The 24,218-nt window shown below is 42.2% G+C and overlaps 1 protein-coding gene and 1 pseudogene across 14 annotated transcripts in view; both read right to left on the bottom strand.

The window, feature by feature from the left end:
• Positions 1-2,592, bottom strand: part of LOC125724888 (protein NLRC3-like) — a 62,806-nt pseudogene extending 60,214 nt beyond the window's left edge.
• Positions 1-24,218, bottom strand: part of LOC125724886 (NACHT, LRR and PYD domains-containing protein 12-like) — a 110,573-nt gene that overhangs the window by 18,849 nt on the left and 67,506 nt on the right. Inside the window, exons 1-4 of one of the 14 annotated variants that reach the window (XM_049001323.1) lie at positions 6,081-6,228; positions 4,434-4,553; positions 3,791-3,904; positions 112-175 (exon numbers count right to left, since the gene is read on the bottom strand). The exons of 11 other annotated variants lie outside the window; for them this stretch is intronic. In XM_049001323.1, the coding sequence (XP_048857280.1) occupies positions 112-175; positions 3,791-3,904; positions 4,434-4,553; positions 6,081-6,163 (381 nt within the window). In that variant the 5' untranslated portion in view covers positions 6,164-6,228. Of the gene's footprint in view, positions 1-111; positions 176-3,790; positions 3,905-4,433; positions 4,554-6,080; positions 6,229-24,218 lie in introns of those variants that run through there. 2 more of the 14 variants (XM_049001325.1, XM_049001324.1) reach the window with 2 other exon arrangements.

The following is a 24,218-nucleotide window of genomic DNA, read 5'->3' as shown; positions in this document are numbered from 1 at the left end:
GTTTAAAACATATTTCCTTTAACATGATGAATTTCTTATTATACAGCTGTATAAAATATAAGCTAATTCACATAACAGCCAAGAAAACATATTTCAGAAATAAATACAAACCTGCAATATGGATGATAAACTTGATTTGACATGTAGATCTGAACTGCATTCTTCCATTTGGTCTCTATGAATCAGGCAGAAACATAAAGATCTCAGTTCATCTACACAAATGTAACAGAGAGACTGAAAAGACTACAGATAAAGAATAACATTGTGGTATATTACAACATCAATTCCAAAAAGTTGGGACATTGAGCAAATTGTAAATAAAATCAGAATGCAATGATATGTAAATCTCATAAACCTGTATTATATTCATGACAAAGCATAGAAAACATATCAGATGTTTAAACTGAGACATTTTGCTGTTTCATGAAAAATATTGGCTCATTTTGAATTTCATGACAGAAACACGTCTCAAAAAAGTTGGGATGAGGGCAATAGGAGGCTGGAAAAGTTAGTGGTACAAAAACCCAGCAGCTGGAGGAACAATTTGCAAATAATTATGTCAACTGGCAACAGGTGAGTAACATGACTTTGTATAAAAAGAGCATCTTAGAGCTGCAGTGTCTCTCTGAAGTAAAGATGGGCAGAAGGTCACAATCCCCCTAATACTGCACTGACAAATAGTGGAGCAATTTCAGAAAGAAGTTCTTCAGTATAAAACTGCAAAGAGATTGAATATTTCAACATCTACAGCACATAATGTAATGAAATGATTCTGAGAATCTGGAGAAATCTCTGTGAAAAACCGAACTAGATGCCTGTGATATTTTGGCCCTTAGGCAGCACTGCATCACAAACAGGCATGATTCTGTAATGGAATCACTAAATAAGCTCAGGAATATTTCCCAAAAACATTGTCAGTGAACACAATCCGCGCTGCCATGCACAGATGCCAGTTAAAACTCTATCATTCAAAGAAGAAGCCGAATATGAAGATGATCCAGAATCACCGACGTCGTCTCCCAGCGTGTTATCAGCACTCAGTTCAAAAGGCAGCATCTCTGATGGTGTGGGGGTGCATTAGTACATATGGCAGGGGCAGCCTGCATATCTGGAAAGGCACCATCAGTGCTGAAAGGTATATCCAGGTTCTACAGCAACAGATGCTCCCATCCAGACGACGTCTCTTTCAGTGAAGACCTTGCATTTTCCCACATGACAATGCCAAACCACACACTGCATCAATTACAACATGATGGATTCGTAGAAGAAGGGTCCCGGTACTGAACTGGCCTGCCAGCGGTCCAGATCTTTCAGCCATTGAGAACATTTGGTGCATCATATAACGAAAAACATAACTCAGAACATCTAGGACAGTTGAGCAACTAGAATCCTGTATCAGACAAGAATGGGACAACATTCCTCTCCCAAAACTCAAACAACTGATCTCCTCAGTGCCCAGATATTTACAGACTAACGAAGTTAAACGAAGAGGAGATGCCACACAGTGGTAAACATGGCCTTGTCACAACTTTTTGCGGCAATCAAAATTACCTTATTTTTTCCTTAAAATGATGCATTTTCTCAGTTCAGACATTTGATATGTTTTCTGTGTTCTGTTATGAATAAAATACAGGTTTATCAGATTTCCATATCATCGCATTCTGTTTTTATTTACAATTTGCAGAACGTCCCAACATGTTTGGAATTGGGGTTGTAGTTTGGAAAGATGTATCTGCCATGTTAAGCTTTATTCACTGGGGCGGCTTCCTGATTTTCTCATGACAGCAGAAGAGAACCAGTGACATCAGGCTCCAGCACACAGAGACACAGCAGGCAGGAAGGACAGTTTTCTATGCAGCCCTTTGTACCCAGTGACATTTAGAGTGATTCACTTGATTAGTAGAGTTAATTTCAATCAGCTTGTTCACCGCATCCCTGCCACCCCCCCCCCCCCCCCGCTTCTGTACCAGCTGGTCCCCAGGGCCCCACTAGCCGGGGCGATACTGCTGCCTAAATATGACGAAACATTAAACGTGTCATCATCGTGCACCTATTCACCATCCCAGAGGACATAATGTGCGTGATGTCATCAGCGTGCGCCACTCCCTCTGGAATGTACTACTGCAGGGAGCCCAACCTTTTTTAACTCAAGATCTACTTTTCAAGTGGCCAGTGTGCTGATATCTACCAGTTCAAACAGGGAGCCACAGCTATTACTCTTTTACTCTATCATTACTCTAGCTATTGCCTTTCTGCATAGTTAACATGCACACAGCAAATCCAGGTGATTCTCCAAACTGAAAAAGTGTAAATAAATGTACTTCTCTACCTTAGTGGGGCCGCTGGCACTGGGAAGATGTAGCTGGTAAAAACTGACTGCTGTGCCGCTGACTGACTTTTCAGTTCTCGCACTTTTCGGCTGCGTGTGGCTGTTTTAGCAGGGAACTCTGTCTCCTAGCTTTTGTGCATCGACTGAGCCAGACCCAGCTAGGAGCCCAGTTTACTTTTATGTTATGGCCTGACTATAGACCCAGAGAGACATGCATGCTAGTGGGCTGTAACACTGTTACCTCTCAGCGCTCTTTCTGTTACACCCCAGAGGGGGGCGCATTTCAAGGCTTGCACTACAATTGTTGGGACTTGGGCCATTAGTTTTCTGAGGCCCCCTGCAGCCCAGCCCGAGGCCCCCAGGCACTAATCCTTCTGTCCCAGCCCATAACCCAGCCCAGGCTCCAGGGGGCGCTATCTTGGGGCACCTTCAGCCACCGGCTCATTCCCCCACCGTGAGCTAAGAAGCTACTGGGGATCTTTCCTGCCTGCTGCCGTTAGACACCACAATGCCTGCTGTCAATGTGCAGCCCCCACAGCCAGCCTTAACGTCCCATTTTTAACGTGGTAAAAGTTGCTCTTTGTTTTTAATCATATAAATAACATACATTACTGTTTATATTTATTTCTTGAACGACATTGTATTTTCAGGATTTTTTTCATTATGCACTGTGTACTTCGTAAACTTATTATCCTACAGAAATTTTGTTTATTTCTATAAATGTTTACTCACTTGCACTATATCTGCTGTCTTTGCACGTTGTCTTTGTTTTACATTGTATGTTTGTATCTGTGCACTTTGCTGCTGAACGCAAGAGAATTTAACCCTGGGATCAACAAATCATCTTATTTTATACTCAGGGGATGAGAACCACTGCAGTGTCACATTAATTATGATCTGAATCAGCAAGTATTTAAACGTCACCTTTGGCAAAGAAGCCAATAGTCTCTCTCTTTTGTCTGATGATAGTAGTTTATTGTTTAAGCCACACAGTTTGATTAAACATGTTAAACTGAAGCCTTCATCTGAGTATGATCTAATGAATTCATGAGAGTGAAATTATTTGTTATCAAAACAGAAACATCGGTCTCACGAAGCGACAATCTATTGTCGAGTCATTCTTTAATGGACATGCAGGGGGGGAAACAGGCAAACCAGTTGTTTTCCAGCTCTGTGCTGAGGACTGAAATTTAAAATCCACTTTGTGATTAAATAACTTCCAGTTCCAGCTCGCAGAAAGTCAGGTTTTACAGTAATCCTCATCCATTTACCTCAGATGGTACTTATATGGAATACAGAAAAAACATTTGTTTAAATTCTCAAGGTGATGGAATCCATTAAAGGTGAAAATTGGTGCATTCATTATAAATATGTTATTTCCTCATAGCTTGTATGGGTCTCTGTGCCATTTGACTGAGAGTCTGAATGTCACTAACAGTGTTTGTTTAAATGCACATTTACCTTTGATCAGTAGGAAAAGGTCCCTCTCTGAAGTGGAGTGGTCGATGCATTGACGCGTCACTCTTCATGGAAACACAGCTGGGTACAGGGGAGTCTGCTCTCTTCATCAGGACACTGTGGGCAGCGAGAGGAAACAAACCCTCATGGTATAAATATAATTCATACAACGGGGACGGCATCACACTGCTGTTTAGCCTTCTGCTCTGCCTTCATGTACTTTGATATGCTGTGAAGCTCTTGATGTAAACAGACTTATTCACAGTCAGCTTTCAAGGAAATTGTCTCATCTACAATTTAGATATTATATGAAACTTTTAGTATGACCGTTAAAACCCCCCAGAACTAGACTTGACTGATGTTCCTTTTTACCTGTTTATATATGTTTTTGTTTGTTTGATTGGTTTTGTTATGTGGCCATTTTGTATAGGAGGGATGGTCTGTTACTCGCCTCTAGTATAAAAGAACTGGCTGATTGTGGAAGAAGACGGTGAAGACAGAAGATGGCGAGGTCTTTTTATGAAGCTACACATATTAAAGTGCTGCCCACTGACCAGCCCTAGCTAGGAGCCCAGTTTACTTTTATGTTATGGCCTGACTATAGACCCAGAGAGACATGCATGCTAGTGGGCTGTAACACTGTTACCTCTCAGGGCTCTTTCTGTTACACCCCACAGGGGGGCTCATTTCAGAAGCAGCTCCTCTATTTCCTCTCTCCTTCTCCATTTTTGTGCTGATCCAGACCAGTTGATTCCTGCTGGGGCCTCTGTGAACATGAAGGGTTAATAGATACATCCTATAATCTTTAAATTGTATTTCATAATACCATTGTGATTCTCATTAGTCATTATTATTAAATATTTCATGTAATGCAAATGTGACTACTTGAATAATTCAAACTGTACTACACAATAAAGAATAACTTTCGCACTGATATTGTATTACCAAATTAAATATTTACCGGTGTTCGGTCAAACCACGCAACTGCCGGTGCGCGTTACGGTAGCACATATCGACAAGGGAGCAGAACCCGTCAGAACATCGGATCCTGCTCTTCCACTCTCACCTTGTCTGCACTCCATGTGTGCATCTATGTAATAATGTTCTTGCAGCTCTCACGTGTACCTTATTTTGAAATTTACCCCGAAAAAACAGATTGTCATGCCCTGCTCGTCCGCTCCTCCTGTGTGCCACGCCCCCTGATTACCCACGTGTTTTCTCCCGATTGTACCCAGCTGTATCTAGTTCATTTGCTCAGTCCTGTGTATTTCAGTCCGTGTCTTACCTGAGTCCTTCGTCCGTCATTGATGTTAGTTCGCGTCAGATGTTACCTGCTGTCCGTTCCCCAGATTCCCTTATTAAAACCCCAGTTTGCCCCGTAATTCGTCTGTCTGCCTGCTTCCTGTCTGCCCGCCTGCCTGTTCGCCTTACCGGCTTCCAGCGTCGCGTGACACAGATGCTATTTTCTAATTGGCTGGTAGGTGGCTATAAACTTTGCATAACTCGGCACAGATATGAACTCGGAGGAAAACTCCACTCCTATTGGCTGCGCCTCGTCCATAAATCCTATATAACGGGACGCCGTGGTGGGGAGTTATTCCTTACTTCTCAGCGTGTGTCTGACGGTCAATGCGTGGGACCTGGTATCCCTGTTTTAGGAAGGGGCACCAAATATCTTGCATTTCAGGAAATGTTTCCCCCTCATATTTGGTCAGAGAAGTATGTGAGACGGCAGAAAGCCATTCAGATAAATAAATGACATGTGAATAAACTACGTTGTTTTGTACTGAGGTCCAGAGTCACTGTGTGTCTTTTAGCAGGGGAACCAATGTTTTAGGCTTAAGGTACCAATGTCCCCTCTTCAAATACATGCACAAATGTATTTTTGATGTATGTACAATTGATTTCTGTACCTGTGTGTTAACAGAAAATCATGCATCACAAATGTTTTAATAGAACTGGATTGTCTGAATGCTCACAAAGACTTTGTTGTCAGCAGTAGTTGATAAATGAAAGACGTAAGTTGCTACAATGAAGTTATAATTAGATTAAGCAATATCACAATTATTGTCACGCATAGCATGTACTTTGGTGAGATCTGCAAATCCCGGCATGTCTCACAAGCGCTCGCGTATATAACCCTGTGTCTGCGTAATTGTAAATAGCCCTTGTATTGTTGTTATGGCAATAGTTGCCTTCTCGATCGTGGTGTGTATGTTTGCCCGTATCTTGTGTGTACCCTGTCCGATCCTCACATGTTCTTAGTTTGTATAACTCCCCCGCCGTAAGTCACCTTTCAGTTTGGCATCCGACCACCTTGTGTTTCCGTTTTGTATATTTAGTGATGTTGCTCATATGGTGCCAGTTACAATCCATTTCAGGACTAAAATAAAAAGTGTGATTCTGTCCTAGCAAGCAAGTGCCCTCATCCTTCGCTGTAATCGCGATAACTGGGTCTAGTTAGAAACCGTCTGACTATAAAGTAGCGGATGACGTCCTGATTTCTAATCAGCACTCGACGAGAGAACATGGGGGAACTGAATACCCTGTAACACCTATCAGAAACGAAATAAGTATGACGGTGCGAAGTTGAAACAGATGGTCAAAAAAAATATTTTACAATCAGACAATGTTAACCAGCAAGTTCCCTCCTGGACACACACATACTCAATAAACCACAATTGCTCTGCTTAGTGAAGCACAAATACCTGGCACCCGTGTCAGTGTGATTGCTTATCATTTAGCACTGAATGAGTGCAGTGCGCGGGTGTGGAGGTGCCGTGAGTGATTGCTTACTATTGCTAACCTCTGTGTTATGACCCGATCTTATGATCCTCTTGTGTGCCACTCCCCCTCATGTGATCATCCGAAGCCACCTCTGAGTATCCCTGGAGTTCGCGTTGCTGCCGCTGCCCCCTAGAGGAAGCTGGAGGCTCAGCTGCCTGCCGCTAAGTTTCTGGCTGGGACGTTCTTCACCCTCCAAGGCCTTTTCTGGAAGGTGATGGAGGATTTAACAGTGAATGACTCCCCAGAGCTTTTCCAGTTGTGCACACAGCTTCAAGGGGAGTTTGCAGCATTCGCCCCAACTTCACCACCACGTGAGCTAGACAAAATAGCAGAGAACCCAGCGTTTCAGGGACTTTGTGGGGGTTCAGGGACAGTTAACGCCAGAGATGGAGTGAAGTGTAGCGCTGAGGTACCGGCAGGCAGCGCAGCAGGTTGGACTGATGCTAGCCTTGTAAATTGGTCTCCATGGTCACATGCATTGTAATGTCAATTATGGTGTTAAATGTTAATGTGTGTGTGTGTTTGTGTGTGTGTGTGTGTGTGTGCGCCCACCGTATGTGTTAGGAGTATGTGCATCAACGTGCAAGGTGGGCAGTATGAGTGCGTTGTGAGTAAGACTGAAAGCCACCTTGTGGTTGAGACCAGAATTATCTCAGTCTCATTAATGAGCAGCATGGCTCCGTGACCCACACTGTTCAAGAAATATGTTGTTAAACTCGTTTTTCCACACTGACCGGGAAAGCTGCAGTTTTACAGGCTATTATGAAACTGACTGTAGGAATGAAGACGTCTTTCTGATAGTCACGCAGATTACTGTGGTTACAACACTCAGTATCTTTTACAGTGTCTTTGGAGTTGGCTTAAAGTAAAAGGCAGGTCAAATGGACTATTCTGTTTTTATATATTGTATATTAAAATAAACTGATTTGTGTTCATTATAATTGCGCTCTGGGGTAATGGAGTTCCACGACGTCAGTTTTGCTTATTTACAAAGAAAAAAATAAATATGGTTAATATTTAATAGTTAACTAATTTCTAGAATATGGCCTATAAGTTATTATATGAATACGGATGCTGAAATCCGTCTGCACATTTACTGTACATGAGTTCCCCATGAACCCAGGCCGAATATTTACGCCCCGATGCCAATGTTCCTTGAAAAAATCAACCCCAGGTAAACTTCACCTATAGCACCGGATCTTTAAATTACTGGAAACTGTTCCAGCCAAATACGTGTCAAAAAAACTTTGTTTAGTAGGACTTCTCACAAAACCAATAAATTAACCAGTTATTGGGGTGTGTTACATTTTGCACGCTATTGAGATGTAGCTTACATATATTTGTTGGACAAACTCACTTTGTCCAAACTATACCTTCGACCGCCTCCATTTTTATAGACGATTATGAAAATGAAAGAATTTAAAAAGCATTTTATACAACCACACAGATCACGGAAGTAAAACGTAAAATTTAATTACGTTTGGGATTCATTAGCTGTATAATTACTGTAATAAGGTCTTACATTAAAGATTTAGAAATCCTTCTAAATGAGTTCCATGGGTATAACGTCATTCAACAACGGAATCAAACAGTTCCGCCAAAAAAACGCCTCAAAAATTAAAAAAAGGAAAGAATACGAAATATGGGGTTTACTAGCTACAGTTTGCACGGTACATCGGTCTATTTGTTTAAGAAATTCACCTTTTCCAAATGACCCTCGAAAGCTAGTTTTACGGACAACTGCGAAAATGAAAGGAGTTCAAAGCATTTTATATAGTCGCACAGGTAAAGGTGGCCACACTCATGATAATATTGCAGCAATTCTCATTTCCGGGTTACCGTAGAGTTGTTGACTTAAAATGCTGTGCTATAACCTAATATAAACATAAAACAATTACATCGCTTAAAAGTAAAACTACAGTCAAATGGATTCTTCTATTTTGTATCTGATCTTTTAAAATAAACTGATTTGCGTGAATTATAACAGCTAGGGCTCCGGGGTAATGGATGTAATTGCTACGTCTGTTTTCCTGCTTTACAAAGAAAAATTGCTAGAAAGAGTTAATATATTAATACAGATGCTGAAATCTTTCTACACATCTTAATGAATTCCCCAGGAATGTCGCGGTCGGTAAGCAAGCGTAAAGACCAATTCCGGCCAAAGACGTTTCAACAAAACATGGATCAGGTGGACACAAAACCACTAAATGAACGAGTTATATTGAAATATCTTACATTTTGCACGCTACTGAAATATACAAATATTTGTATAAAAAACTCGGCTTCTCCAAACCACATTCGATCGCCGCAGTTTTTAGACAATTGTGGATGTAAAAGTTCAAAAGCATTGGATATAGTTACACGGATAACGGAGGTTAAAGGTAAAATATAAGTACATCTGGAATTTAACAATATCATCATATAATTACTAGAATAACTGCTATTATTAATACAGATTTGAAATCCTTCTACGCATCTACCTAAGTTCCTTAGATATAAAATGATTAGAAAACATCAATGACAGTTCCACAAGAGAGCTTCAAAAATTAGGAAAAAATTACAGAATGACAAAATTAACGAGTTATGGGGTTTACTAGCCTACAGTTTATACGGTGTATAAGTCAATTTCTTTAACAAGCTCACCTTTTCCAAACGACCCTCGAAAGCCGCAGTTTTACAGGCAAATACGAAAATGAAAGTAGGAGCATTTTATATAGTCGCACAGGTAATGGTGGCCGCACCTTAGTTCATGAATATATAATACTGCGGCAATTCTCATTTCAGGGTTACAGTGCAGTTGTTGTTATATATCCTAATTTATGCATAAAAGTAGTTACACCTTAACGACCACGGTCAAATCCCGCGCGCTTAACGTAACATTACGATATGAAATGGCAAATCATACTCTAAGCGATCGTGCATAGAAAATGGCGCAAGATTTACTCTCATGCCTATAAAGTGTAGGATGCACTAAAATACAATGAAGTTCTTGTTTTCCCATAATGCAAAAAACAAGTGATATACTGAGAGGCAAAGTCCTAGGCAATTTCGAGACAAAATTTAGTAAATTGTACCATTTTCTAGTGATTGCACTTTGAAAACTATGGTTCTACGTGAATTTGCTCATCTGAGCCAAGTTCGATAGGACACATCTCAGAATTTTCCTATAGTGTATGAACAAGCCTTACACCCTCTAAAAGGCAAGGTCCCAAGCTATTACCAATACACAATTTGCTTAACATTCATTGAACCATTTTCTTCGAAATCTGTGTTTGTTTATTTATTTTAGTTTTTAAGCCAGGTTTAACAAGCCTTAACTCCCATAATTTCCCCATAATGAATCAACAAATATTGTTGTGGTTAAAATTAAACATGTAGTTGTAATTATTATTATGTTTAGATTTTCCTTTTTAAAACCTTCAAAATGATGTATGGTTTGTTGGAATCGGACAAAAAATGACCGAGTTTCTAAGAAAATTTAAGATAAAGGACTAATTTCTGAAGACAAGGCCCGTAGAAAACATTCAAATTATGACGGTTCAAGGTATTTATTTGCTATTTTGATTATTGGGATCGATAAGGTTAGGGTTATGATGACTAGTAGATAGATGATGACTTAATGGACTCATTTTTGAGAAAATCTCAATTTCGACGAAAATTAACTTGGACATTTTTGACTCTAGCTCATAATTAGCATGTGCGCATTCAGACTCATTTTGACAGCATGGGCCACAAATTTATTGGTACACTGGGCGGAGCCTAGTGGGCGATGGCGTCATAGGTGGAAAACACTTCTGGGTAGCAATTGATTATACGAGTCATTTAAAAACCCCAATCTAAAACATCAGCAATTCAGCACATGCAAATGTTTTACATAAATTAATAAATGTCTTAAGAATCTGCGAATGATCTGTTCATCATTAACTACAGGCTTCTAAATGTCTTAATGTGGTGTTATAAATCATTAGTTAATATTTAACACTTCCCTCCCCTTCCAATAGATCTCACTATAGTCTGTTTCTTAGACACTTTGTTCTCATGTAGCAGCTGACCGATAACACCGTCAGGGCCTGTGTAAATGATTTTTGTCGTAGAGATGGCGATGTTTATTCTATTCCTGAGCGGGACTCCAACAATGGAGACAGTGGTGACTCAGTCTGATTATAGTGCTGCATGATGAGCCCATACAATTAAACTTAAGATGCCTTTGAGTTAAGCTTTGGAATAAATGCAAATCGAACTAAATAAATGTATATTTATACAATTGTTTATGTTGTGTAATTTTTTGACAATCATCCACTTAAATTAGTATGATTCGCTTATCTGACTTTTGATTTGGAAGAGAAAAACCACAGCACATGCACAGAAGAATCAGCTTTTTAGCCACTAAAACAGACGTTCAGTATTAGGAAGCTGATAAGCATAATGCCTAATAGCCACCATAGAACTGCACTAAGCTTTGTCTAGACAAATGGCAGGTATAGGAGAATAAGGCCAAGCTGGACTGTGAGACTTATTACACATTCATTACTAATAGTACTAAGTATTACAAAGTAATACCTATTACCTAGGACTGGGTTCAGATAGAATTCTCCCATCTGCAGACAGATCCACTCTGATCCATTGACATTAGGATGCTTGTCTATAGCTACACTAGACTAGTATATTTAGACATATAAAATATGAATGATATAAATGACATTTAAGACATGGACATAAAGACACACAAAGAAATACAGGTAAATACCAAATTGGTGGGGAAAGATTTTTAAAATTAGCATGTAAGTAGAATGTATAATAAATTAATTGGTGTAGTTTCAGAGTTATATGTCACAACAAGGACTCAGACGTGCTCAGATGAAAAACATTTATTGACTTTCAGTTGATCCATCCGAGTACAACAGACTAGATGGGCGTAACAGCTGACAGGGCTGTCCGGGGAATGTGAGTGCGTGCTCTGCTCTGATGGATGAATGCTGTGATATCCTCCAAGCAGAGGGGAGGAGAAACAGGTAAATCCGGTAAGTAAAGATTCTCTAAGTGACCATAAATGTCACCACAGAATAAAATCTCACTTACGCTATTTCTTGTGCAGTTTCGCTGAAGAGTTGGTTTTTGCGGTATTGGTGGGATATGAAGATGAGTTGCTGAAAAGTCTACGCGTCCGGCTTGAAGGAGCGTAATAAGCTTGATGATCTTCCGCAGAAAGTTTAAAAGTCAAATCGATTGTCGGTCTCTCCAAATTAGAAGTTCGAGCAGAAAGATAAATATAAATGCAATTTAAAAAGTTTGGAACACCCGCTATTCTGTGAATCAGACCTGCAAATTCTCAAAAAAAACCTTAAAATGCAAGACAGCTGCAGCTAGGAGGATCTGATCCAGTTCTGGTAGGTTCAGGAACCTGACCCAAGGAGGTCAGGACATTAAATACCCTGCTGGTCATCTCCCCCCCATAGGCACTGTAATATTTATTCAATCTACTATAATTGTTGCTTCCCTAAATTCTATTGTATTTATTTACATTCACATTGCACTGTATATATGAAGCTTTGTGTCCAGCCCCCTATTTCTCACTGTAGAACCCCCCCCCCCCCCCCCCTTGCCACTTTCTTTGTGTGTCACACTGTCTGGAACGTTATGTCATGTGACTGTATATCTGTTTCTGGTTGGTTTGGCGATAAAGCCCTCTTGAGTTGTGTTGATTCTGCGGGGTAGATGAAGTAAAAACAGACCGACACAGTACAGATACATTGTAATGCTTCTCTTCACTGACACTATTTTGCTCTCTATTACTTGGAGGTCACAGTGTAAGATCAGCTAACGTGCAGCACCCCTGGAAGAATGCGGTAATATGACTGCGTACGTCTCGGACGGAATTTCATTTAAACATGCGTATAAAAACATGGCATGTTGTGCATGTGCGGTATGTTTGTACCTCAAACGGCAATCTGCATGCCAGAGGAGGGCAGAATGGCAAGTTGCATTTTCCTACTCATGCATATGTATTCATGGGAGGATCAAGCTAAAAGTGGAAGTTTTGCCCAAAAACAAGGGAGGAGATGGTCAAAGAGACACGGGTTACGTATTCTGCTGCATGTATGAAAATTTGGTGGAAAGATAACGTCTGGTTTCTGCTGAAATTCCTTTGCATGTGACCAGCAGGTGTAATCCGGGTAGCGCTTTTTCATACACAAAAATATGTGGAAGAATCGCCCCCCCTCCCCAATCCACGAGCACATTTACCGACATATAAAACACACAGCACATTCCATTAATGTGTAAGTCATATGTGATGCCGAACTACAGATTACAAACGTTCTGGCAAAATATCCTGGGTCTGTCGATCACCAGGCCCCTAGTCAGAATTTGCAAACGGTTGTAGTTTTGCTGAGCTGCAGTCGTTGGGTTGGTAACCGACTGTTAGGGATGCCCAACGTCAACTTAATTATAATAACACATATAAGAGCACGGTAGCATATTAACTAAATATGACGAGTGCTGCTTGTTCTAAACAGTAGTTGAAATGGAGCTGGTGGGCAAAAAAATCCAATAATTTGTTGTGGAATAAATAAAAAGATGCTTAGCACATAACTATGCATTTCCAAAAGCCCTTTCGCTTAATCTGTAGTAGACAGCACTGTTTCAGAAGATGAAACTGCACTGAAAAAATAAAAATCATTTTACGATCACTAGTGCACGGTAATATAACGAAATACACAGATAAGTGTATACAGAGAGACAAATAATCAACATGTCATAATTAATAACCACAGTCAACATAACATGAGAATATAAAGTATTGGAGAAGTTCGCAAAATTAACACAACAACATATTAACATGGCTTCACTCTCACCTGTATAAATGTTTCAGAGATGGTATATGTGAAAAGTAACATTGCAATGTAACAGTAAATGGCAAAGTTCAGTTCATAAACAGTGCTCTACTGTAAGATAAATTTCATAGAATTAATCAATATAGAAATGTCATGGTATTTCAGTGACTTCTAGTGGTTAATATTGCACTGCAGATATATGATAGGGATTGCTTGGAAAGTGAGTACAAGATATTTATGTTCCATATACAATTGAATGTGTGGAAATCTGTTTCAGGGACGGCATGGTGGTGCAGTGGTTAGCACTGTTGCCTCACACCTCTAGGACCCGGGTTCGAGTCTCCGCCTGGGTTACATGTGTGTGGAGTTTGCATGTTCTCCCCATGTCGTCATGGGATTTCCGCCGGGTACTCCGGTTTCCCCCCACAGTCCAAAAACATGCCGAGGCTAATTGGAGTTGCTAAATTGCCCATAGGAGCGCATGTGTGAGTGAATGGTGTGTGAGTGTGCCCTGCGATGGGCTGCCCCCCCCCATTCTGGGTTGTTCCCTGCCTCGTGTCCATTGCTTCTGGGATAGGCTCAGGACCCTCAGCGACACAGTAGGATAAGCAGTTTGGAAAATGGATGGATGGATGGAAATTTGTTTCACCATCATCATACTATGTAAACAGGGAAAATGTGAATGACTAACATTTCAATTTATTAGCCACAGTTATGGCTGTTTCTCTTCTGAAATCAGGAGGAAAATATCGAGTTAATGAGCATTTCAGATAACGGCCAGAATGACGTGATTATATTTCATACCTGAAACTTCTCAGTGACCTTCGACCTTCTCACAACATCAACTCCCTGCTGTCTGTTGCTGATACTACTAAATGGAAATATACTCCAGTGAAAAAAACAACTCCGTTGTAGGTACTTAAAAGCCTCGTGAACACAGATGGGGATCATGTGGGTTTGTCCATCCAATCAGATGTTGCATAATTTCACACTTAACAGAAACCCTGATAGATGATTTCACTTCTCTGTTTTATAGATGGTAACTCCTGTGTTAATGCTGAGACCATATTACTACACTGATGATGGCAGAGTTGGTGATGATGGTAGAGATGACTGAAGTTATGACGGCAGTGATGATGATGGAGGGGATGTAGACAGGTGATGCAGATGATGCTCATTGTGCTCATTGTGTCTTTGCTGGTCTGTGTGCCTACAGAAATGGTTTTGCTTGTAATGATGGTGGTGTTTATTCTGCCTGCTGTCTAGCTGCCCCAGCAGTGAGGATGTTACTGTGGGGATCCCTGAGGGGGATCCCAGCCCTGACTTCCCTCCTGGGGCTGCTGCTGTCTGCTCTGCACTAGGGGCCTCATCTTATCTGCTCCCTGTTGGCTGTCTGCCCCCCAGGACCTGTTTTCATCCTGCACGTGTTGCATGTTGAGCCATGTAGATATTCAGCCCTTCCCTTTATCAGAAGGTCTCATTTTTACACCACATCTGAGGTGAATTACACAAGTTATTAGTTTGATTACCTGAAATGTTACATATTGCAAACAAGTTGTCGGTGATTAAATTGCTGCTTATCTATTAGCAGTCAGTGTAGAAGCGCAAAAACACATTTAAACTAGCAAGATAATTACATTGAGAATGATATTCTAAAGATCATTCATGTCACACATTCTTTGACTTAGAACTCCAGTAATGAAGAACGTGAATCTGGGACCATTTCATTTGATCATTTCCAAACCCATATTCTAGTAATCAAATTGACAGAGACACTGAGGCAAACTCAGAATATAGACATAGAACACTGAGCCAAGCCATGGTTAAGATTGAGGCAGATACTAACCCATGCTGGAATCATCATAGCTTAGTGACTAATCTAGTGCAGGGTTACAGTGTGTACTCGATTATGTTATATATTGGATTGTATTAAAGCATCATTCATACTCAAGCGAAAAGACAATTATAAATACAGGTTATGAAAAGGTTTGTGTGTCAGGAAATGTACAGAAGCAGCCTAATGCAGGTTTACAGGGACCTAACGTGTGGCATAGAATACAAAGACATGGACAGAGAAAGGCAATGGCACAAGCCCTCAATATGATCTATTCATCTACTCTGTGTTTTCCTCACAGTTTTCCAAGTAATTGTCAGCAAAGTCCAGCATCTGCTTCATGGCCTTGAGGAGCAGGATGTCACAGGTGTCATTCAACTCCCCGACGTCATGGTAATTCTTCACGGGAATCACATTTACTAGTGGGATGCCCAGACACTCGCTAGCTCTGTAGATCTGCAGAGAGACACATTCATTCGTGTATTTTTTCAGCTGCTGTATCGCAAGATTAGTGCCAAACAGGGTTATAAAAAGTCACAACTGAAATAGTATTAATCTGTCTTTAGCAGATACTGCAGAATGAGAATGTAGAGAACAAACGGGTCTATCGAATTTTTTTCAACATGTACCTCGACCAAAATCTTGGAACTCGAGCATTCCCATTGAAACCTGCATGGGTCGAGAACCTTTCAAGTTTATCCATTTGGACCTCAAAAGGGTCTATGGTGTTTAACTCATGCGCATAAAACTGGTCGCCTGCAGAAAACCCATCCTCACTTCAAGCTCGCTCTGCACAACATTTGCTCGCTCAGCGTAAAATTATTACTCTCAAAATAGGTGGTACGCAGGTATGCGCTCGCGAGCAGCAAACCTATGCCGTCTACGCGCTCGCGGGCAGCAAACCTGTGCCGTCTACACGCTCCTGAGCTGCAAACCTGTGCCGTCTACACGCTCCTGAGCTGCAAACCTATGCCGTCTACGTGCTCGCGAGCAGCAAACCTGTGCCGTCTACACGCTCCCGAGCAGCAAACCTATGCCGTCTACGCGCTCGCGAGCAGCAAACCTATGCCGTCTACACGCTCCTGAGCTGCAAACCTATGCCGTCTATGTGCTCCCAAGCAGCAAACCTATGCCGTCTACGCTCTCGCGAGCAGCAAACCTATGCCATCTACGCTCTCGCGAGCAGCAAACCTATGCCGTCTACGTGCTCGCGAGCAGCAAACCTATGCCGTCTACACGCTCGCGGGCAGCAAACCCATGCCGTCTACGCGCTCGCGAGCAGCAAACCTATGCCGTCTACGCGCTCGTGGGCAGCAAACCTATGCCGTCTACGCGCTCGAGAGCAGCAAACCTATGCCGTCTACACGCTCCCGAGCAGCAAACCCATGCCGTCTACGCGCTCGCGAGCAGCAAACCTATGCCGTCTATGCGCTCGCGGGCAGCAAACCTGTGCCGTCTACACGCTCCTGAGCTGCAAACCTGTGCCGTCTACACGCTCCTGAGCTGCAAACCTATGCCGTCTACGTGCTCGCGAGCAGCAAACCTGTGCCGTCTACACGCTCCCGAGCAGCAAACCTATGCCGTCTACGCGCTCGCGAGCAGCAAACCTATGCCGTCTACACGCTCCCGAGCTGCAAACCTATGCCGTCTACGTGCTCCCAAGCAGCAAACCTATGCCGTCTACGCTCTCGCAAGCAGCAAACCTATGCCATCTACGCGCTCGCGGGCAGCAAACCTATGCCGTCTACGCGCTCGAGAGCAGCAAACCTATGCCGTCTACACGCTCCCGAGCAGCAAACCCATGCCGTCTACGCGCTCGCGAGCAGCAAACCTATGCCGTCTATGCGCTCGCGGGCAGCAAACCTATGCCGTCTACGCGCTCGAGAGCAGCAAACCTATGCCGTCTACACGCTCCCGAGCAGCAAACCTATGCCGTCTACGCGCTCGCGAGCAGCAATCCTATGCCGTCTACTCGCTCGCGGGCAGCAAACCTATGCCGTCTACGCGCTCGCTGCAGCCCCTTATGAAGGCCATCCGAACCAAAACGTCTTAAACTTTTCGCCTAGAGGCAGCATTATTTTACAGCTACAGACATAAAAAATGCACCCCTAAAGATGGCAGTAATGAGCATGTTAATATATCACAGCTGCAGACATTATATTTTTACCTCTAAAGACAGACATATAACTCCACATACAGGCGGCATTTTGCTACGTGTCTTGATGTCAGCAAACGTATCTTTCAAAATAAAAGCACCATTGACTTCTAACCACAGACACCATAACAAAATCAAATTCTTCACCGTTTGGTTATTATTCTGTGTGGCGTCTCTTATGTGCAATGAAATAGACCAGGGTGACAAATAAGTATTATATACAATTTTGTCACGGAAATAAATCAATACTTATGTTTAATCAATTAGGCTATGATTACAGTTTAAAAGACAATTGCGGGGAGCTATTTTCCTTTGCGTCCCAATGATTTCAATTTTACACATCATAAATAAAAATATGTTTGTTGGTAGTGATGTATTTGTGATTTTTTTTCTACAGCTCAGCTGCAGTACACAAAGCCCCTAAGATGTCAGGGTGAGAAAATACTTTTTTAAATAGCTTTGTGTTTCTTCTCAATAGTTCTGCGTTCACTCGCAATACTTATAATAGTAATAATAATAAAATACATATATAAACATAATATTAAAGTTTCATGGTGTACATTGTCCCCCATAGTTTAATGCTTAAAGTTTACAGTTTACAGGACGTGTCTATTATTTAGGTTTATCCATCCTGCCATGTTGCAGCAAATAACAAGCGGGAAAGTGCAATGGGATCACAAATCTATTGCGAGGGAACGCAGAACTATGTAAGAAATATTTTCCCACCCTGAGCTGTAGTGGTCAAACTATAAAAATTCCGCGAATAAACATTTGGGAAGCCAACAAATGTAACGATCTACAAATAGGTAGGACGTGATCCACAAATGTGCAAAGCGCGTTTCATGTGTACAAATCGCTCCGTATTTTTCTGGACATGATTTTACGAAACACAAGCTTAAAAATATATATATATTTGTGTATTATTTACATATTTGTGGATTGTCTTATGTAGGTTACAAATAATAGTCCCTTAAAAACGTACATATAAGTGCCACATCCCATGTGGTGGCGTGTAACTTATTTAAAGCAAACTGTCATCCAAATAATGAATAAATGGCACCATAAACAGGGCATTTCGTGCCACCATGAAATAAACAATATGGCGTAACATGAAATGACAGACGTTTCTGTTTCGCCGTCCGATACATATCGTCATATCGCACAGCCCTATATATAACAAAATGCATTTTGGTTATGTATTTTCTTTGTACCCTAAATGTATATTTGAATGGATGTATGTGAAAGGAATATAACTGCAAAGTCTCTCACCATCAACAAAATAAAGCCATAAATTGCCATTTATTTCATGTTTATTGCTTTTGTATGTGTGGATTTTCACGTCTGCGTTGGTTTTTTATTGATTGTTCATTGATTTTATCATTAGTTAGCTAGTTTGACAGGTTTATATAGATAATCACCTGGGGCCTGCAATGGAGTAAATTCATTAACATTATTTATTATGGGGAAGTCTGACTTGAAACTTGACCAAATCCTAACTCGATCAGCCTACAGGAACAAATTAAGTTCATGCTCCAAGGTACCAATGTACAACTAAAGTTCTAAAGCTCCTGAGGGCAAGTAAATGTCAAAAAATTGTAGTATTTGCCTACATAGTTGAATAGAATTTATTTCCGTCAGCATCACCTACGTTAACAGCGCCATCAAATTCTTTTATAGTTCATTCACTATCACAAACTTCTTGTCAAACAGTTGTCATCAGTCACCGGATTATGTTAATTTGGTCAAAGTAGAATGTGGCATCTTGTATTGAATATGAGTATTTATACAAATTACTTTAGCGTACATGTGCGACTGCGTGCGTCACCAGCGTTTCGGACCGGAAGCCCTATTTAGGGTAGTGTAAGAGAGGAACACTTCTCCCCAGTGATGCAGGTTTGTGACGCGACTATACTGGGCACCAGGTATAAGAAACAGCTCACAACAGAAGAATAGCAATAAGCCTTTATTACCAGGATTCCACAATTCAGTGTCCCTGACCCAATAAGTAAATGGAGCACCCAGGCAACACAGCAACCCCCCACACGATGATCTCAGCACAGCAATCTCTAAAACACTTGGGAAAACATTTCACACTCAGCTAAAACACCCAGCTAAAGTTCACACGTGGACAATAAAAAGGCCTGGGCAGCTCACATCAACACAAGGGCCATGAACACCAAAATCACGTGTGGTTCCTCCTAAATAACACATAAATACACAAGGAAAAAGAATCAATTCATATCAAACAATATTATTTAAATTAACTAGTTGGGGGAAGACAGCCCAATCCCCCGAAAACAAGACCCACAACACAAACCATAATCCAACTCCTAGAAGGAACCACAAACCTTTCCTGTGGCGCCTGGAATCCACGCCGCTGCCACCAATCGCGGACCGGCGTCGTTTGCTTCCCAACTCGGCGCACCCCAATAACTCGCCGTATGTCCCACAATGCAGTAATTTTTCCCCAGCGCATGCGCTTCTGCATATGGCTGCTGCAGCATGGCCTCCAAGCACCACCGAGCATATGGGCCCCCCCCTCTTACTCCATCCATCCATCCATCCATTTTCCAAACCGCTTATCCTATTGGGTCGCGGGGGGTCCGGAGCCTATCCCGGAAGCAATGGGCACGAGGCAGGGAACAACCCAGGATGGCGGGCCAGCCCATCCCCTCTTACTCCTTCACTGACAATTTATGTTGTTCCTACTTCCGCCTCACAGATGTTTCCTATTAACCCTAATCACCATCACAATCCCCACCTACATCCAACCCCTCTTTTTTTTTTTAAATGGGGCCTCACATTTACCACATTTATCACCACAACCTCTATTCCCGATACCTCTGGGGCACCAACCCCCGTGTTGCCGGCGTAGATCGCCGCACAGGCAATGGCCCCTGTTCCTCCGCTGATCTCTGGATTGGAGGTAAAGTCTGTTCTTGCTCTGAGGGTCCCAGGACCCCTGGAGTACCTCCATTCCCCATGACCCAAGGGTAGGCCCACCAGTCACCCCAGTCACTGGTCACTGCTGGCCTCTCGACCTCCGTTTCCCCCGCTACAGTGATTGGATCCGGGTCTTCAAACCTACAGGGACTCAACAGATTTCGGTGCAACACCCGTTCTTCTCCATTACCAGAAGATCTCACCACATACAAACACTGACAATTTATGTTGTTCCAACTTCTGCCTCACAGGTGTTTCCTATTAACCCTTATCACCATCCAAAATCCCCGCCTACAGACTGGTTACATTTTGAAGGGACTTGACATCTAAAAAAATGGAGAACAAAGAAATCAACGTAGTTAAGATTAAAATTAAAATTACAATTAAGGTTAAAATAACGAACGAAGGCGTGATTAAGAAGATGGATGACATGAACAAGCCCCGTTTGACACGGAGGGTGTCTGACATGCCGAAGGTAAAGTCCTGGCTTAAGAGACCTTATTAGAACACTTTAATTATAGCATAAAATGTGTTATATCAATAATCTTTCCTTGTTTTAACAACCGGCTATCCCAGACTGGAAGAGAAGAAAACGACCGTGGCCAGAGGGTTCGTCCATGGAGCGGGAGGGACAGGCTACCCACGCTGGAGGAAGAAGGAGCGACGAGGAAGAGGCCCCAGCTGAAGTACCTTCATCGTACGGACGGCAACGGCTCCTGCCATCTACGACCAGAGAGAGACCAGGGGCAGCGTCAGCGATCCGCGGAGCAGCAACTCCTGCAACGAATGCACGGACTCATGGGTTATGGCCGGAAACGGAGGACTGACAGAGACATTACTGGTGATGGACTTGTGGGTTATGGCCGGGGACGGAGGGATAATAGCGATGTTGTTGATGGACTTGTGGGTTATGGCCGGGGACGGTGGGTTAATAGCGATGTTGTTGATGGACTTGTGGGTTATGGCCGGGGACGGAGGGATAATAGAGACACTGTTTAAGCATTATTATAGATATAAGATAGGATAAGATAAGATAGGATAGGATAAGAGGCTTAAATGAAATATAAGATAGGCTAAGCTAAAATATGATTAGATAGGCTATGATGAAATAGATTAACATAAGTTAACATATGATAAGATAGGCTAAGTTAAAATAGGATGAGATATGCTAAGTTAAGAGATTTACAATAAAACATATACTTACTTTTTAAATTGTGTCTTTGTCATCTCTTCAGTATTGTGTCTGTCTTTGCTTGATAATTTTGCATCTTTAAACCCCCCCTATTCACGTGCAGCATTTGATCACAGTTGACCCCATTCATGCTGGGCAGAGTCATCCCGTCTTAGCAGAGTCCTGCTGAAGCTGTCTGTGAGCTTATTCTCCAGGTCTCACTGGCTTTTGTGTGGCTCCCCACACTTCTGTCACAGTAGACAGTCCTGCCTGCCTGCAGCTTAATCAATGAAGCAGCTCTTTCCTTGCATATAATTAATGCAGCAGCTATTTACTTGCATCTATGACTCAGGCGGCTGCTTCCCTGCATGTGACCTACTACAGTGTTTTATAAGGTGTTTCCTTTGCTGTTCTCAGTCTCTGCCCCAATTCCCAAGTTTCTTTCGCAGTTTTTCCTGCCATCTCTGCCACAGCTTCAGCTGCATTGTTTGCAGTGTCTCCTGCACTGTCTGCTCTGGCAGCAGCTCTGGCTCTTTCAACCCCCCCCCCCCCCCCCCTCCTATGTCTCCTGCTGCAGCCAAACCCCCCGCAGTGACACCCACTATTCCTGCTACTGCTCCTGCACTTAATGCCCAACTGCCCCAGCTCCTGCTGCCCCTAATGCCCCAGCTCACTCTCTCTCTTGCTCTTCTCCTGATCTCAGACTCCCCTGCTTCCTCTCCTCTCTCCTCCATCTCTTTTTTTGTCTTTTTCACCTCCATTTCTATAGCGTCTGTTATTACCTATAGTGATTTATTTGTGTAATGACTGCTGCCATTGTTTGTCACCATGTTCTCTATAGTTGTCAGCAGCTGTTTAATCTGAAGGCTGTTACTCCTGTACTCAGATTCATCCAGGTTTCCATCAGAGCTTGAAGGTCTTCCTGACCCTTGGCCTGGTTCCTGATCAGGTGTGATGATCTTTGTTCTAACTGCCAGTTCTTCATCTCCTCCAGTGTCTGAACAGCCTGTGATTCCCCAGCTTCTCTCCTCTCTATCATCACTTGCTGTAATTGTTCCATGAGATCTGCAGACTGAGCATTTTTATCTTTTCTGTTCCAGTGCTGAGAGTGAATGACATGGACTCGGCCTCCACACTTATCAGCAAGTTCCTTCAGGTCCTTGTTCTCCTTCACATATTCCTCAGTGGTTTGGTTTTCTTTAAGCTCATCAGCATGTGTGAAGAGGACACCTGTGTGTTTCAGGGCTTCCTCCCCAAACCACTTCAGTACCATCTTCACTGACTCGTTCTCTTCCCCCAGGATAACATCTTCCCAGATCCTGTTTTTCCCAAAAGCACAATTCTTACTTCAGAAGGTCCTTTGGGAGAGAAACACAATATCAGTTACCACGAATGTTATAGATCTGTTTCAGTTTGACTGAAGACTCATAGCAATGTGCTACGATCAAGCCTGTCAGCAGGAGGCAACGTGAATGTGGTTACAATGAACACGAACATCCCATATTGCTGTGGAAATTCTCCAGCATGTCTTTAGCATGTCTTGGGTGCAATTACTTTATTCTGTCAGTAGATGGCAGTGCAGAGCCACACAAAGCATGAGCACATGGGAAAGAGACTGACAGTCAGAGGTACTTATTCAACTCATTTTATTACTGAACACAGATATTTCATCTGTCTGCTTAGCAAAAGGAAACCTCATTTCTATACATAGTTTGTTTACCTGAACACTAACAGAAAAGCTTAGACATGCAGCCACACTTAGCAATTTTCAATGATTCATGCACTTTTGAACAAAGGTTTTCACTGCTGTTTCTGCCGCATGTGACAAACATACAGGCAGCTGAACTGGTGTCTTTAAACGAGCCATTGTGGGTCCATGCAAGGTGACAGAGAAAACATTTTCAAGAACTAGAACCTTTTTTCAGGAACCTGGAACTTCTATCACATTCTCAGCACAAGAACTTGGCCCGATTGTAGGTCATAGGAGGTTGTTTCCGAATTGTTTTTTAGTTCCTACTCCAGAAGATGTACTTTTCACTCAACCAAGAGCTACTGGGTGGGGCTTATAGTGATTAACTTTGCTAATTGGTTGACCACAAGCCCCAGTGCCAACTTGAAAGTTTCATGGAAATGAGGGGAAAAGAGAAGTGGAGCAAAAATTGAGCAGAAGGATTTTTTTTGTACCTCAGTTACATTAAAGGCATCAATGACCTTTTTGCTTGTGTCCCCAAAGATCTGCATCTGAAAATTCGATTGATAGCCAGTATAATGTACTTCTGTCTATTAGTGGTTCCAGTCCGGAAACTTGCCAGCACTTATTAGTAGAATAACGTGACATAATTTTTAGTCTGTGGAGGTCGAGAGACTGTGGGAGGTTGAGAGATTTGGGATCGTGGTGTAATTTCGTATGAAGTTTATCCTACACGCTTTTTGCGTCTTCTTAGAATAAAGGTCAAAGTTCCTGTTGTGCAGTGGGAAAGCAACACACGGAAGTGATCAAGAGCTACATAAGTTCCTGGTCGACACAGCCCAGGAACTCAAATCCAGGAACTAGGTTCCTGAACTTCAATGGGAAAGTTGCTATAGAGACATTATCAGCTGTAAGAATATCAGCTACATCTGGATGGATGGATGGATGGAAGAAAAACTTATTAGTTGCAATTTTAGGCATATTTGTCAGTTTGGCTCATTCTCTGACTGACTGTGAC

This window comes from Brienomyrus brachyistius, unplaced genomic scaffold (assembly GCF_023856365.1).
Source record: "Brienomyrus brachyistius isolate T26 unplaced genomic scaffold, BBRACH_0.4 scaffold58, whole genome shotgun sequence".
In the NCBI taxonomy this organism is placed as follows: domain Eukaryota; kingdom Metazoa; phylum Chordata; class Actinopteri; order Osteoglossiformes; family Mormyridae; genus Brienomyrus; species Brienomyrus brachyistius.
Note: the sequence above shows the minus strand (reverse complement) of the source record. Positions and strands in the feature narration are given on the sequence as shown.